The following is a 12,707-nucleotide window of genomic DNA, read 5'->3' as shown; positions in this document are numbered from 1 at the left end:
CACCTAATATTCAAGAAATGACTACTTGTCAAGCTCTGGTGTAGTGTCAGAGAATACCCAAAACCATCTGAGGCTACGACTAAAATACTGTTTTCAACTATGTGTCTGTGTAAGGCTGGATTTTCTTTATATACTTCCACCAAAACAGCATGTTGCAACAGATTGAATGCAGAATATTTTAATGTTTTCCATTAACTTAGATATTAGAAATTTACAAAATGGGAAAAATTCACTCCTTTTATTGATTTAAAAACCTACATATATATAATTAGTTTCATAAAGAGTTACGAGGTTGGATGTCTTGGTTCTGTCTAGTGTTGATGTAACAGAACACTTGGGGCTGGGTAATTTACAAAGAAAAGAGGTTTACTTAGCTTGTTTCTGCAGGCTGGGAAGTGTGAGAAGTGTGGCATTGGCTGCTGCCTGGCTTCTGGTGAGGGCTTTTTATGCTGCATTGTAACATGGCGGAGAATGTCAAAGGTGGAAGCGGACACATGCAAAGAGGCAAAACCAGGGGCTTCATCACTTCATAACAACCCATTCCCTCGGGATGCCAGTGCTAATCTAGTCTCTTGACAGAACTCACTACCTGGAGAAAGGCACCAAGCCATTCATGAGGGATTTGGCCCTGTGACCCAAACACCTCCCACTAGGCATCACCTCCCAGTGAGGCCACAATGAGGATCAAATTTCAACATGAGTTGACAACTCAAACCGTAACACTGGGCATGTATGCACCTAAACTTTTACTTCATTTACTCTTCTCAGAAAACGGTCCGGATGTACCCCTTCCAGATTCACAGCATCGCCCTCTCCACCTTTGCCTCGCTCATTGGCCCCTTTGGAGGATTCTTCGCAAGTGGATTCAAACGAGCCTTTAAAATCAAAGTAGGAAAACTGTCTTACGTTCCTCTCATCTCACTCCCTCCTCACCCATCTTCTGCCTTTCTCCCCCTTCCCTGCCCCTTCCAAAATACTAGGCTGTACACCCTGGCATTTAATGTGTGGTCTTGACCCATGCACTGAATTTAGGTGAGTTAATTAATAACAATATTTTCAGGAAAATGCAGTCGTTGTTTTTCAGTTTATTGGTTAATATATCTTTCTTCGAAAGAACATTTTGGGCCAGGCAGTGGCTCATGTCTGTAACCCCAGCTCTTTAAGAGGCCAAGGCGGGAGGATCACTTGAGGCTAGGTGTTAGAAACTAGCCTGAGCAACATAGCAAGACTCCTGTCTTTATTAAATAATGAAATAAGAACATTTTGTAATGCAATAAAATTGTGTCCTAATATAGCCTCACTATTAGATTTAATACTTCTCACCTTCTATTGCCCTCAGCTACTCAGGACAGAAGCCTGACATTGGGGTGGGACCATTAGGCTGGGATTGGTCAGTGGCTGAGCCCAAGTTCACCCATCCTTCCCCTGACTCTAACAGGACTTTGCCAATACCATTCCTGGCCATGGAGGCATCATGGATCGCTTTGACTGCCAGTATCTGATGGCCACCTTTGTCAATGTATACATCGCCAGTTTTATCAGGTATAGTACCTTTCCATCTGAACCAAGTTGGTGGATTTTTAAGTACAGTGCAATTCTAGAATTTTAGCAGCATCTAAGTTCCAGTGAAAAGCATCCCAAATAATGCAGTTTTCAGTTGTTGCTGCTTACGGATTTTCTGAGGCCTCCTGCCATCTGTTAATAGATAACTCTCTGATCCAGAGATCAGAGCAGCCACTCAGATAATCAGGCCCTGGAAGCTTCCAGGCCCTAGCTCAGTGCTGTTTCTTCACATTCTGTTCCAGAGGCCCTAACCCAAGCAAACTGATTCAGCAGTTCCTGACTTTACGGCCAGATCAGCAGCTCCACATCTTCAACACGCTGCGGTCTCATCTGATCGACAAGGGGATGCTGACATCCACCACAGAGGACGAGTAGGGGCCACCCAGGGCCGGGAGAACAGGAACAGAACTGAGCAGGGGCAGGTCTCCAAGGCAAGCCCAGCTGGTGTGACTTAGACAATGACGAGGCTTCAGCTCACTGTCTTTTTTTTTTTTTTTTTTTGGAGGGTATTTTTTATTTGTGGGTTCAAAAAATCTGTATATACAGTCTATGTGTTTAGAATTTGTGTTGTAAGTAAACTACAGCTTTGAGTTGGAAAGAAGTCACGGGTTGTAAAACCATTTGGATTTTTTTAAAACAAAAGTATTAATAATCTGGAAGACAGTGTTGCCCAGGTCAGGAGTGTTTTCTTGGTGGTTCCAGCCCCCATCAATTGAACTGTTACTGGGCTCAGTCAGGCACAGACATTCATCTGTGTCTGACCAAATCAGGGGACTTCCTTACCTGTGGTGGGAGGCACAGCTTAGATGTTTTGTACACCTGGTCTTTTCTAGAAATCCCTGCTTGGAGCTGCAGAAGGGTTGCCTTCTGTAGGTTGGAGGAATGGAGGCTTACTAACCAGATAAGCCTTCTATGCATCCACACCAAAATCCTGCAGAACGTAAGTAAGCTCTGCTTTATAAGATGGGTTCACCTTCATCACAGACTGAAAGAAAGTTTCAGTTTTTATTTTTTTCAGAAAGCACGAAAAATTATTTATAATCGTCTGGAGAAAAAACACACTGTAATATTTCCAGTGTATGCAGTAGAATGTACTGTAACTGAGCCCTTTCCCATATGTCTAGGCTCTGGTGTCTCCTGTGGGTCCACCTAACTGTGTGTTTTCAGGGACAATGCCATCTATGTTTGTGCTGTAGACTTGCTGCTGCTGAATCCTTTCTGGGGACTTTCTCATCGGGCAGGGAGCAGAGGGCTTCTCGTTCATGCACCCTTTGCCTGAACACCCATGTAGCTGCTGTGTTGTGTATATATTACTCTTAAGAGGAGTGTGTGTGTCTGTGTTTATTTTAAAAGTCACTTATTTCTTACAGTGATTTCAATTGCACCATGACTTCTTCACTAAAACCACAAAGTCCTGCTTAAAACTATGGAAAACCTAACCTGATTAGAGCCTTGACTATTTTGAAGATTAAATGCACACTTTTTATATAATGTGACCAGTTTAAATGTAGGTTGTATTGTACTGGGGGACATTTTGTTGTTGTTTGCTTAAACTGTGATTTTTTTCCCCTCCCTAATTTCAAGGGTGAGATTGACTGTGGGAAGACAGATTAGTTCTTTGTCAGGCCAACAACAATGGAGTGCGGGAGAGAGAACTTGGTGCCCAAATATATTAAACTATTCCGTGCCATGGATGTTTTCATTGCCAACGAGGGTGTAATGATTTGCTTCAGCACCTTGGTCTAGTGCTGGTTTGTGGTGTTTTTGTTTGTAAATTAGCCTCACTGCCTCCCTGAAAGTGCACAGTCAGCCCAGGTCTCTAGAGTGTCCAGCAGAGGATGGAGCCCTGGGGATGTTTCAGCTCACACATCCTTGAGTGACTTCCCATATGTGTGCAGGGCTGAAGCGGCTTCTTTCCGCTGAACTTTTATTTCCATTTCAGCCTCGTGGCTTTTCTTATTCAGGTCCAAGGCCCCTTAAAAACAAAACGTATTATTGCAAGGGGTTTCATTTCAGTATTGGCTGTGTCACTGGCAGGATGCATCACTCTCAAGGGCCTCTTTTTTGGAGCTACTCCCAATTCCACTCTTATGTGATTCTGGCTGAGCAAGTTCATGCCGGCAGAGGCTCATTGAGTGAGGTCCTGGGCACCCCCCAAACAGGAAGTGTTTTCAGGCCCTTACATACTTATCCTTAAGATGAGTAGGTATCTCAGCAGCACACCCAAACAGTAAAGGTGATCAATAATGAAACTGTAGTTTTCAGATTGAAGAATGAACCTGGATCACCAAACTAGATACCGAAAGGGCTCCTCATTTGTCTCTTTTGTCCCATTGTGGGCATACGGTGGGCTCCTTGAGAGGAGGGAGTCTCAGCTGGGGCCCGGCTGCAGAGACCTGCTCTTGAATAGGGCTGCCTTTGGGATCAGGGAGCCCAGCATACTGGGCAAGGCTCATGTTCCTTTGTGGAAGTGGTCACTTGGTGGGGGGTGGGGTGGGGAAGGGGGGGTCCTAGGAAGCCGAAGCTGAGTGCTCACTAGAGCTGCTAGCAGGCAGGCCAGAGGGTCAGCTTGTGTTTTATTTTCTGATTTCCCCTGCATGCTTTCTGGAGATGAGGAATTTTTGTCAGGTAGCTAGGAGAGCACTGCCACCTTGTGTCCATATAGCACAATGTTTCTCTTTCTCCTGGTCACAGACAAGAGTCAAGAAACCATTTTTACGTATATACATTCAGATCTTAATGAATGGCATCACTTGCTTTAGACCCATTTTTTTTTTTTTTATTGGTCAGAAATAAAATGTGACTGCAACTGTGTGCCCTCCCTTGTTGTGAATTTCCTGTTTATCACTTCCATGCATGGTTTTATGCTTCTCATTTGTTTATGTATTCATGAATACTGCATAGTCCTGATTCAGAGACTTTTGCTTTGCTTTCCAACTTGTATCCCTACATTCTCACAACAGACTTCTTACCTCGGGTGAGAGTCATGAGCACCTTACCAGGCAGGGAGCTTCCCCAGGATAGCGTGGTGGAGTCAGGTCTCACTCCATCCTGCACTTTACCCACAGGACACCTGGAGGGTCCCCCAGCCCTGCTTGCTTTTGTGAACATCGTGTGAGTACACCGAGGTGTTGCATCTTTCCTTCCCTCTAGCTTAGGAGGCCTGGCCTGAGCCAGGTTGGAGCTTAAATTGCTGTTGGCTCCTGCCTAGTGGAACAAGGGGGTCATAGAAACCAGGGCTGATGGGCACCCCCCAGCCCCCGGGAGCTCTGCTCATGACCGCTCACAGGGTACCGAGTCTTTGCCTTTTGTGTGTGTGCATGCTGCCCTCTTAACTGCTTTTAGTATTCAAAAAGGTTCCATTTATGTTTTACTCCTGAAAGTGAAACCCTCTTAGGCAACTTGTTTCATATTCTGGGCATTTTAGTAGCTACAGTATTTTACATTTAAAATGTAATTACTCTTAGTATTGTACAGCCCTATAATGTATGAGAACTAGTTTCACATCCTTTGAAACTAATCTCTTTCATTGGGGAGGATATAACTTTTGACTTTACACAGGTGGACTTTGAATCCATTTTTATAGAATTTTTTTCCACTGTAACTTGACCTATATTATGCAAGAAAATCCCAAAAATATGTTTTAAGGGAGGCTACACAGACCTTGTGATTTGGTCTGAGCTAGTTGCTGAGTTGACTGGAGCCTTATTTGAATGGATCTTTGAGTTGAGATCTTCACACTGTCAGTGAGCCCTTGGCTCAGCCCTTGTCACCTGTTTGTATGGGGACCATGTTTCCCAAAGCTCAGGTTCATCTCCACTGTTGACAGAGTCGGGTAGTGGGAGAGTATAAATGACTTGGGACAGAGCGTCCTTGCTCAGAAAACTGTGAAGCAGGGGCCTTGTTAGTTACAAAGCCAGCCCTAGATGCATGTCCAAGGGGGTAGATTTTCATCACCCTACTAAATGTGGTATGTCACTGCTGAAGCCTTTCCCTGTTTTAGTAATATCTTAGGCACTATTGTCTTTTGTCTTCCCGAGTAACATATCTGGGCCCACCTTTCTTGCACACCGTGATTATGTGCTAAGAAAAGGGTGGAGTCGGGAGGACAATTTCACTTGAACAGGTTTCTGTTCTTCTGAGGTCAGGGTGGGGAGGATGTCCAGGTGACTTTTATGGACACATTAAGACAGTAAGCCGCGGATGGACTCTCACTTGTGCTTTGGAACACTGGTCTCCAAAGAGCAGGTGGAACAAACTCTGGCCTCCTGAAGATGATGGCTAATACTTGGGCAGAGCCTCATATTCTTCCCTGACTTGGTCAAAACAAACTTCCTTTTCCCTTGATCACCCTCCACGCAGTTGCCCAGCTTCCAGTTTTTAAAGAGATGAACAGCTCTCACTTCCTGACTCAGTTTCTCTTGTTGGGTGGGGGCCTTGTGCCACAACCTGCATGGGGTGCTAGGGTTTAAACCAAGTGGTCACGAAGGATTCTTATCTCAGGGCTCTGCCTGGCCCACCTTCTCTTGGGCCTGGACTGTCCTTATCCACATCCCTGCAGAAGGTGGGCCCTATTCTCAGAAGAGTCCTGGCTGCTGTTGCCATCTGAATGTGCCCTTACCTTTCAGGTTGACCAGCAGTGGCCTTACCTGGCCTCTCAGGTGGATGGAGGCTGTTCTCACCTGGGGCTGTCTCTTGATTAAGGCTGTCACCTGTTTGTATTGGGAACCATGTTTCCCAACGCACTTAGAGTGCAGTTTAGGAGGTATCCTTTGGATGCTGAAGTGTTGAGATTTTGAGGACATGTGGATGATTTATGAGAATAGAGGGGCAGAATTTGTGAAGTCTAGGGTTTTTTGTCCAGTGGGTTTCAAATTCGTTGGCTGTTTAAAGACCCTGTCTCCTCCCCAACCCTCCCCTTCATTTTCCCATCAAATGCCTACCTACTGAGGCACCTTCTCTTTTTATTCTTGAGCCAATGAGATATCAGTGTGTTTATTAATAAGGATTGCAATAGTATAGTGCTTAATATGTGCCAGGCATAGTGCTAAGGGTTTACATACGTTATCCCTTTTAATCCAGAAAAGAACCTTTGATTAGGTATTGTTATCTCCATTTTATAGATGAGGAAACTGAGGCAGTATGACTGAGGCTGAGAGCAGTGGTTAAGACAGACTTTGGGATCAAATCACCCTAGGTGCGGGCAGGTTTCTAGGCTGCTCTAAGCTTCCACCTTGAAGGCAGTTGGGTCTGATAATAGTACCTTCTTCCCGAGGTGGTTGTGAGGATGTAACGAGGTAATGCATGTAAGCATTTAGTACCATGCCTGGCACATAGTAAGCACTCAATAAATGGTAGTTACTTTTGTTTAGCTCAGCTGGTAGTTTGACCTCCGTTGGTGCAATGCCAGAGATGGGATTGTCAGCCACCACACTGCCACCACCCTGCACACAGTATGGGTCCCTCCGAGAGAAGCACGCCAACCTTAACATCCCCTACAGCATCTTGGTGCTTCACACACCATTTAGGAGGCCAGCCTAACGAGGCAAGAGGACATGAGGGTGTGCAGAAGTTCTGTTCTTAGTGAGAATGGCTGGCCTGAGAATCCAGCTCACCTCCTCTGCCCACAGTCTGGACTGCTTGTGGGAAGGCCATCTCCTCCTGTCTGGTGGTACCTCCACTCTGGGCAGGGAGGGCCTGTCTGTGACTCGCTCTGGACCCCACTTCCTGCTCTGGCCAAGGGCTGTCTTCTGTGCACATAGCTCAGGAGCCTGCAGCAGTTCCCTGTATGGGTGGATGTCATCGGGGCCAAGAAGAGAAGAATGGGGGCAATGGAAACCTGCTTTGTAGGGGATTATGTAGACTAAAAGCCTAGAAGTTCTGCCCACATCCTTATGACGCAGCCAATCTGGAGCTTCGTGTTTCCTTCTAAAAGTAGTAACCGGGTAGAAGTGGGTGACCCATTGAGGACACATGATGTGAGGTATTTCTGCCAGATTCTAGGTTAGCAAAGACTCAAATGGGTGACTCATGAATGAAGGGAGAACAGGCACAGGACTTAATGAAAAGAGTTTCTTGAACTTAGTTTTCTGAATGGGGGTGGGGAGTTGGGGCACGTGTGTGTAAGGGGAGGCCGCCTCACTTCGAAGGAATGGTGTTGGCTAACAGGATCCATGAAATTCTTAGGTCAGTTGAATAATAACTTTGAACTACTGGTTTGACTGTGGATTATTTCCTGGGTATTAATGGGACCCAACAGCACATTGCTATTAATAGTATGGAAATTATGGTCCCTCTGTTTCATTGAATTGCTGAAGTAATGATAATGCCATGAACCAGGAGAAGATGGTTGTGGGGGTTTCTAGGAAGCAGCTGCTGTGACAGGCCAATCCCAGGCTTGCCCCCGAGCCCTCCTGTCCTTCTGGGTTTGTGTTTGCCTCGCCTGGTGCTTCCTCCCTCATTGTGTTGTTGAATAGACCTAGGCAGCCTTGTATCCATACAAAGCCTCCACTGCGGGGTGGGGTGGCGGCGGGGGGTGGGGTGGGGGGGTGGGTGGGCGTGGTAAGGGCCCTCTGGAAATCAAGCAGAGAATGCCCTTACAGTGGTCTCCCAGGCATTGGGCAGGGCCTAGCCTTTTGCAGCCCCCAGAGGACCTTGCCTGCATAAAGCACTCAGAAGGGTTAGCCACCTGGTGATTCTGTGTCTAGTGAAACTGTGTTTGCCGATAATCATCCACATAGCCACCTCTGTCCTCGCAGTTTGGATGCCTTTTTTTTCCACCTGCGCTAGGTTCTTGTACTGCTTATGCTGGCTTTTCTTAAAGGAACAGCAGAGTAGAAAAGAGGTTGAGAATGTTTTCTAGCAGGCAGAATGTGCATACATGTTTTCATGAGTGTCCTTTGGGTGCTGTTTCTTTTAAATCCTCTGTGCACTGGGCTCTGGCCTTTAGTAAACCGTTTTTCTGTCTTACGTCATGCTGACTGGGTGCTAGGGGCTGATTACAAAGGGGAAGAGTTGAACAGACATCAGGGGCCGATGAAACCAAAGGACTCGGAGTCAGGAGAACAAGTCAGGGATTAGGAGACAGCGGTTTGGTTTATTGTTATCCAGCTGGAGGACTCCTAGGGGCAGCAGCAGGAGGAATACCAAGGCCAGGGAGGGGCCAGGAGTCTCACAGTGGAGGGCAGACTCTAACAGATGTCAGCTGAATGCTCGCTGGCCCTGGATGTCATATGAGTTGGGGACCAGAAATCTGGACTCAGAGAACCCGTCCAGGGAGATTTGAAGCCATGGGTTATCTTCTAGGGTTGATACTGATAACATATTTTAATTTTTATTGATGTTTAATACCTTCTAAAACAGGAGGGTAAGATCAGATTGGAAGCCCCTCTGTTGAAGGATCTTGGGAACCTTGGTGTTTTCTTTTTTTTTTTTTGATCGAGCTGTGGACATCCTTCTTAATTCCATTCTGAGGATTTGTTTAACTAAAAAGTTCCCAAACACAGAAAGGGCCTCCCCACCTGCTTTGGGGAGCTGTCTGTGTTGGGAGTGCCAGGTATCCCATGGGACCCATCACTGCCAGTGTCTGTGCCTCCCAGAGGTCAGCCCTGTGTCTGCCCTGACCCTGTCTCCCCTGTGACAGGGCAGAGCATTTCTGGTCAGTTTCTCCGTGGTGCCCCCGCCCCTTTGTAAAGTGGATGGACACAATGGAATTCAGTTGTCTCACCCTGATAGCCTGGGTGTTGATATTCACTTTTCCCGCACTCAGACACAGGTGACCTTGAAGCACCTCTCGGTGTGTAGAGTCCACGTGACAGTCCCCACAGCCTCCCCAGATAGCTGTGTGCCTGTGCGCTACTGCTGTGCCGTTTTCCCAACTTGGCGTTTCACTAAATGCAGCTGATCTCTCTCTCTGTGCATTCTGCACTCGTGATCCGTGTTGAACAATACATGTAGGTTTTTTTTCCACGCAATGTAAGAACATGATATACTGTACATTGGAAAGCATTTACCTTATTTATATACCCGAATGTTCCTACTACACAAATAAACATATATTAAATTCTAGATCATGTGTGGTTTTTGATGGTGGGGGTGGCGGAAGGCCAAGGATGTGGACGTTTGGTTGCTTATGTGGAGCCAGCATTACTTCCCAGGATGCTAGTGACCACCCCTTGCTTCTAGAGACTCCCTCTGTCCTTGGCCTTTGCAACCTGCTCCCCTGGCTTTCCTCCTGCCCTTGGTTGCTCCTCCTCGGTCTTCTTTCTGGGTGTCTCTTTCTGGGCCATCCCTTGGGTGGTGGTATTCTGCCTGAGGCTCTCTTTCGCCCACTGAATTCTCCCCTCTGGGTGTTCCCACCCCCTCCCAGGGTCCTGATCACCACACTCATTTCAACACTTCCCAAGTCCGTGTCTCTAGCCCAAGTGGGCCCGCATTTCCAGCTGCCTGTGAGGCCTGTCACACAGACTTTGCATGGTAAAACCCAAACCTATGACCCATGTCCTGAGTCCTGTGTTCTCTAACTACCCATGTGTTCTGTCACACAAGCCAGTAACTGGAGTGATCTCATCAGTCACCCAAGCCTGCCTGTTCTGCCTTCCAAACATCCTCGGAATCATCCTTACTGCCAGCCTTCTGAGCCAGGCCCCATCTCCTGCCAGGATTTCTAAGGCAGCCTCTAGCCCTCTCCCTACATCCTGGCCACCTCTGCTAATCCATTTCTTGCACGATAGCTGGGATGAGCTCTCTGCTTGGAACCTTTGGGGCCTGAGGTTAAAGTTCAGACTTGGTAAAGAGGCTTCTGGGGCCATCTGTGAGCTGGCCAGTGCCTGACCCACGCATTTGGGCCCTGCCTTCACAGCCACAGCTCCCGCTTGTCCTTCCTTGTTCCAGGTGTGCGCCTATCCCAGGCCCTGGTGTGTACTGTTTCCTGTGCCCCGTTTTTTTCCTTTCCCAGCTCTTCGTCAGCCTGCCTAACTCCTCTTTTCCTAGCAGTTCTCACCGTCAACAGCACTTCCTTGGGGAGGCCTTATGTTGTCTCTTCACTGTGTGTCTCCTGCCCTAGGACAGAAGGGTCTGAACTCCTGGGAGCCAGCAGGCCAGCCTTACAGGGCAAATGTCTGAGGCCAGTGGGACCTCTAGATTGATTACCTTTTGGACAGGGGCCTCTGCCATTTTCATCCACAGGAAACCTGCTACCATTGGAATTTCCTCAATGAATTGCTCGCCAACATTGAAGATGCAAAAAAACCCACTGCATTCACTTACTTTCCTAAACCCCACAAAATCTGACTGCAAGCCACCAGTTTCCAAGACTGATGGGAAAACCAACATGAGTCGTTTTCCCTGGCTGCCTTGCTCCCTTTTGTTGCACCAGGAGCCGAGGGCTCACATGTTGCTGAAGTGAGGGTCCCTGGGCTCAACTCCATCTGCTGAAGGCTGTGCTGTCCAGGCCTGTGAAATCCATAGGAGGCCCTAGGCCAGTGGCATCAGAGCACCTGTGCAGTTGCCTGTATCTGGCATCCTTCCATATCCAGAGCGCCCCGCACACTGGCCTTGATGATTTCTTTTTTCTCCTCTCTCTCTCTTTCTTTTTTTTTATTATTATACTTTAAGGTACATGTGCACAACGTGCAGGTTTGTTACATACGTATACGTGTGCCGTGTTGGTGTGCTGCACCCATTAACTCGTCATTTAACATTAGGTATATCTCCTAATGCTTTCCCTCCCCCCTCCCCCCACCCCACAACAGGCCCCGATGTGTGATGTTCCCCTTCCTGTGTCCATGTGTTCTCATTGTTCAATTCCCACCTATGAGTGAGAACATGCGGTGTTTGGTTTTTTGTCCTTGCGATAGTTTGCTGAGAATGATGGTTTCCAGCTTCATCCATGTCCCTACAAAAGACATGACCTCATCATTTTTTATGGCTGCCTAGTATTCCATGGTGTATATGTGCCACATTTTCTTAATCCAGTCTATCATTGTTGGACATTTGGGTTGGTTCCAAGTCTTTGCTATTGTGAATAGTGCCGCAATAAACATACGTGTGCATGTGTCTTTACAGCAGCATGATTTATAATCCTTTGGGTATATACCCAGTAATGGGATGGCTGGGTCAAATGGTATTTCTAGTTCTAGATCCCTGAGGAATTGCCACACTAACTTCCACAATGGTTGAACTAGTTTATAGCCCCACCAACAGTGTAAAAGTGTTCCTATTTCTCCACATCCTCTCCAGCATCTGTTGTTTATTGACTTTTTAATGATTGCCATTCTTACTGGTGTGAGATGGTATCTCGCTGTGGTTTTGATTTGCATTTCTCTGATGGCCAGTGATGATGAGCATTTTTTCATGTGTCTTTTGGCTGCATAAATGTCTTCTTTTGAGAAGTGTCTGTTCATATCCTTTGCCCACTTTTTGATGGGGTTGTTTGTTTTTTTCTTGTAAATTTGTTGGAGTTCATTGTAGATTCTGGATATTAGCCCTTTGTCAGATGAGTAGATTGCAAAAATTTTCTCCTATTCTGTAGGTTGCCTGTTCACTCTGATGGTGGTTTCCTTTGCTGTGCAGAAGCTCTTGAGTTTAATTAGATCCCATTTGTCAATTTTGGCTTTTGTTGCCATTGCTTTTGGTGTTTTAGACATGAAGTACTTGCCCATGCCTATGTCCTGAATGGTATTGCCTAGGTTAGACACAACAAAAAAAGAGAATTTTAGACCAATATCCCTGATGAACATCGATGCAAAAATCCTCAATAAAATACTGGCAAACTGAATCCAGCAGCACATCAAAAAGCTTATCCACCATGATCAAGTGGGCTTCATCCCTGGGATGCAAGGCTCGTTCAACATATGAAAATCAATAGATGTAATCCAGCATATAAACAGAACCAACGACAAAAACCACATGATTATCTTATTAGATGCAGAAAAGGCCTTTGACAAAATTCAACAACCCTTCATGCTAAAAACGCTCAATAAATTAGGTACTGATGGGACGTACCTCAAAATAATAAGAGCTATTTATGACAAACCCACAGCCAATATCATACTGAATGGGCAAAAACTGGAAGCATTCCCTTTGAAAACTGGCACAAGACAGGGATCCCCTCTCTCACCACTCCTATTCAACATAATGTTGGA

At 46.4% G+C, this 12,707-nt stretch overlaps 1 protein-coding gene across 3 annotated transcripts in view; it reads left to right on the top strand.

Moving 5' to 3' along the window:
- The window catches only part of CDS2 (CDP-diacylglycerol synthase 2), a 71,261-nt gene extending 61,631 nt beyond the window's left edge, over positions 1 to 9,630 (top strand). For 2 of the 3 annotated variants that reach the window (XM_054466830.2, XM_054466831.2), the window contains 3 exons: positions 769 to 888; positions 1,439 to 1,542; positions 1,806 to 9,630. In XM_054466830.2, coding sequence (XP_054322805.1) covers positions 769 to 888; positions 1,439 to 1,542; positions 1,806 to 1,938 — 357 coding nt within the window. In that variant the 3' untranslated portion in view covers positions 1,939 to 9,630. Of the gene's footprint in view, positions 1 to 768; positions 889 to 1,438; positions 1,543 to 1,805 lie in introns of those variants that run through there. The other variant, XM_063658996.1, reaches the window with a different exon arrangement.
- The last annotated feature ends 3,077 nt before the right edge of the window (positions 9,631 to 12,707 follow it).

Source organism: Pongo pygmaeus, chromosome 21 (genome assembly GCF_028885625.2).
Source record: "Pongo pygmaeus isolate AG05252 chromosome 21, NHGRI_mPonPyg2-v2.0_pri, whole genome shotgun sequence".
Lineage (NCBI taxonomy): Eukaryota > Metazoa > Chordata > Mammalia > Primates > Hominidae > Pongo > Pongo pygmaeus.
Note: the sequence above shows the minus strand (reverse complement) of the source record. Positions and strands in the feature narration are given on the sequence as shown.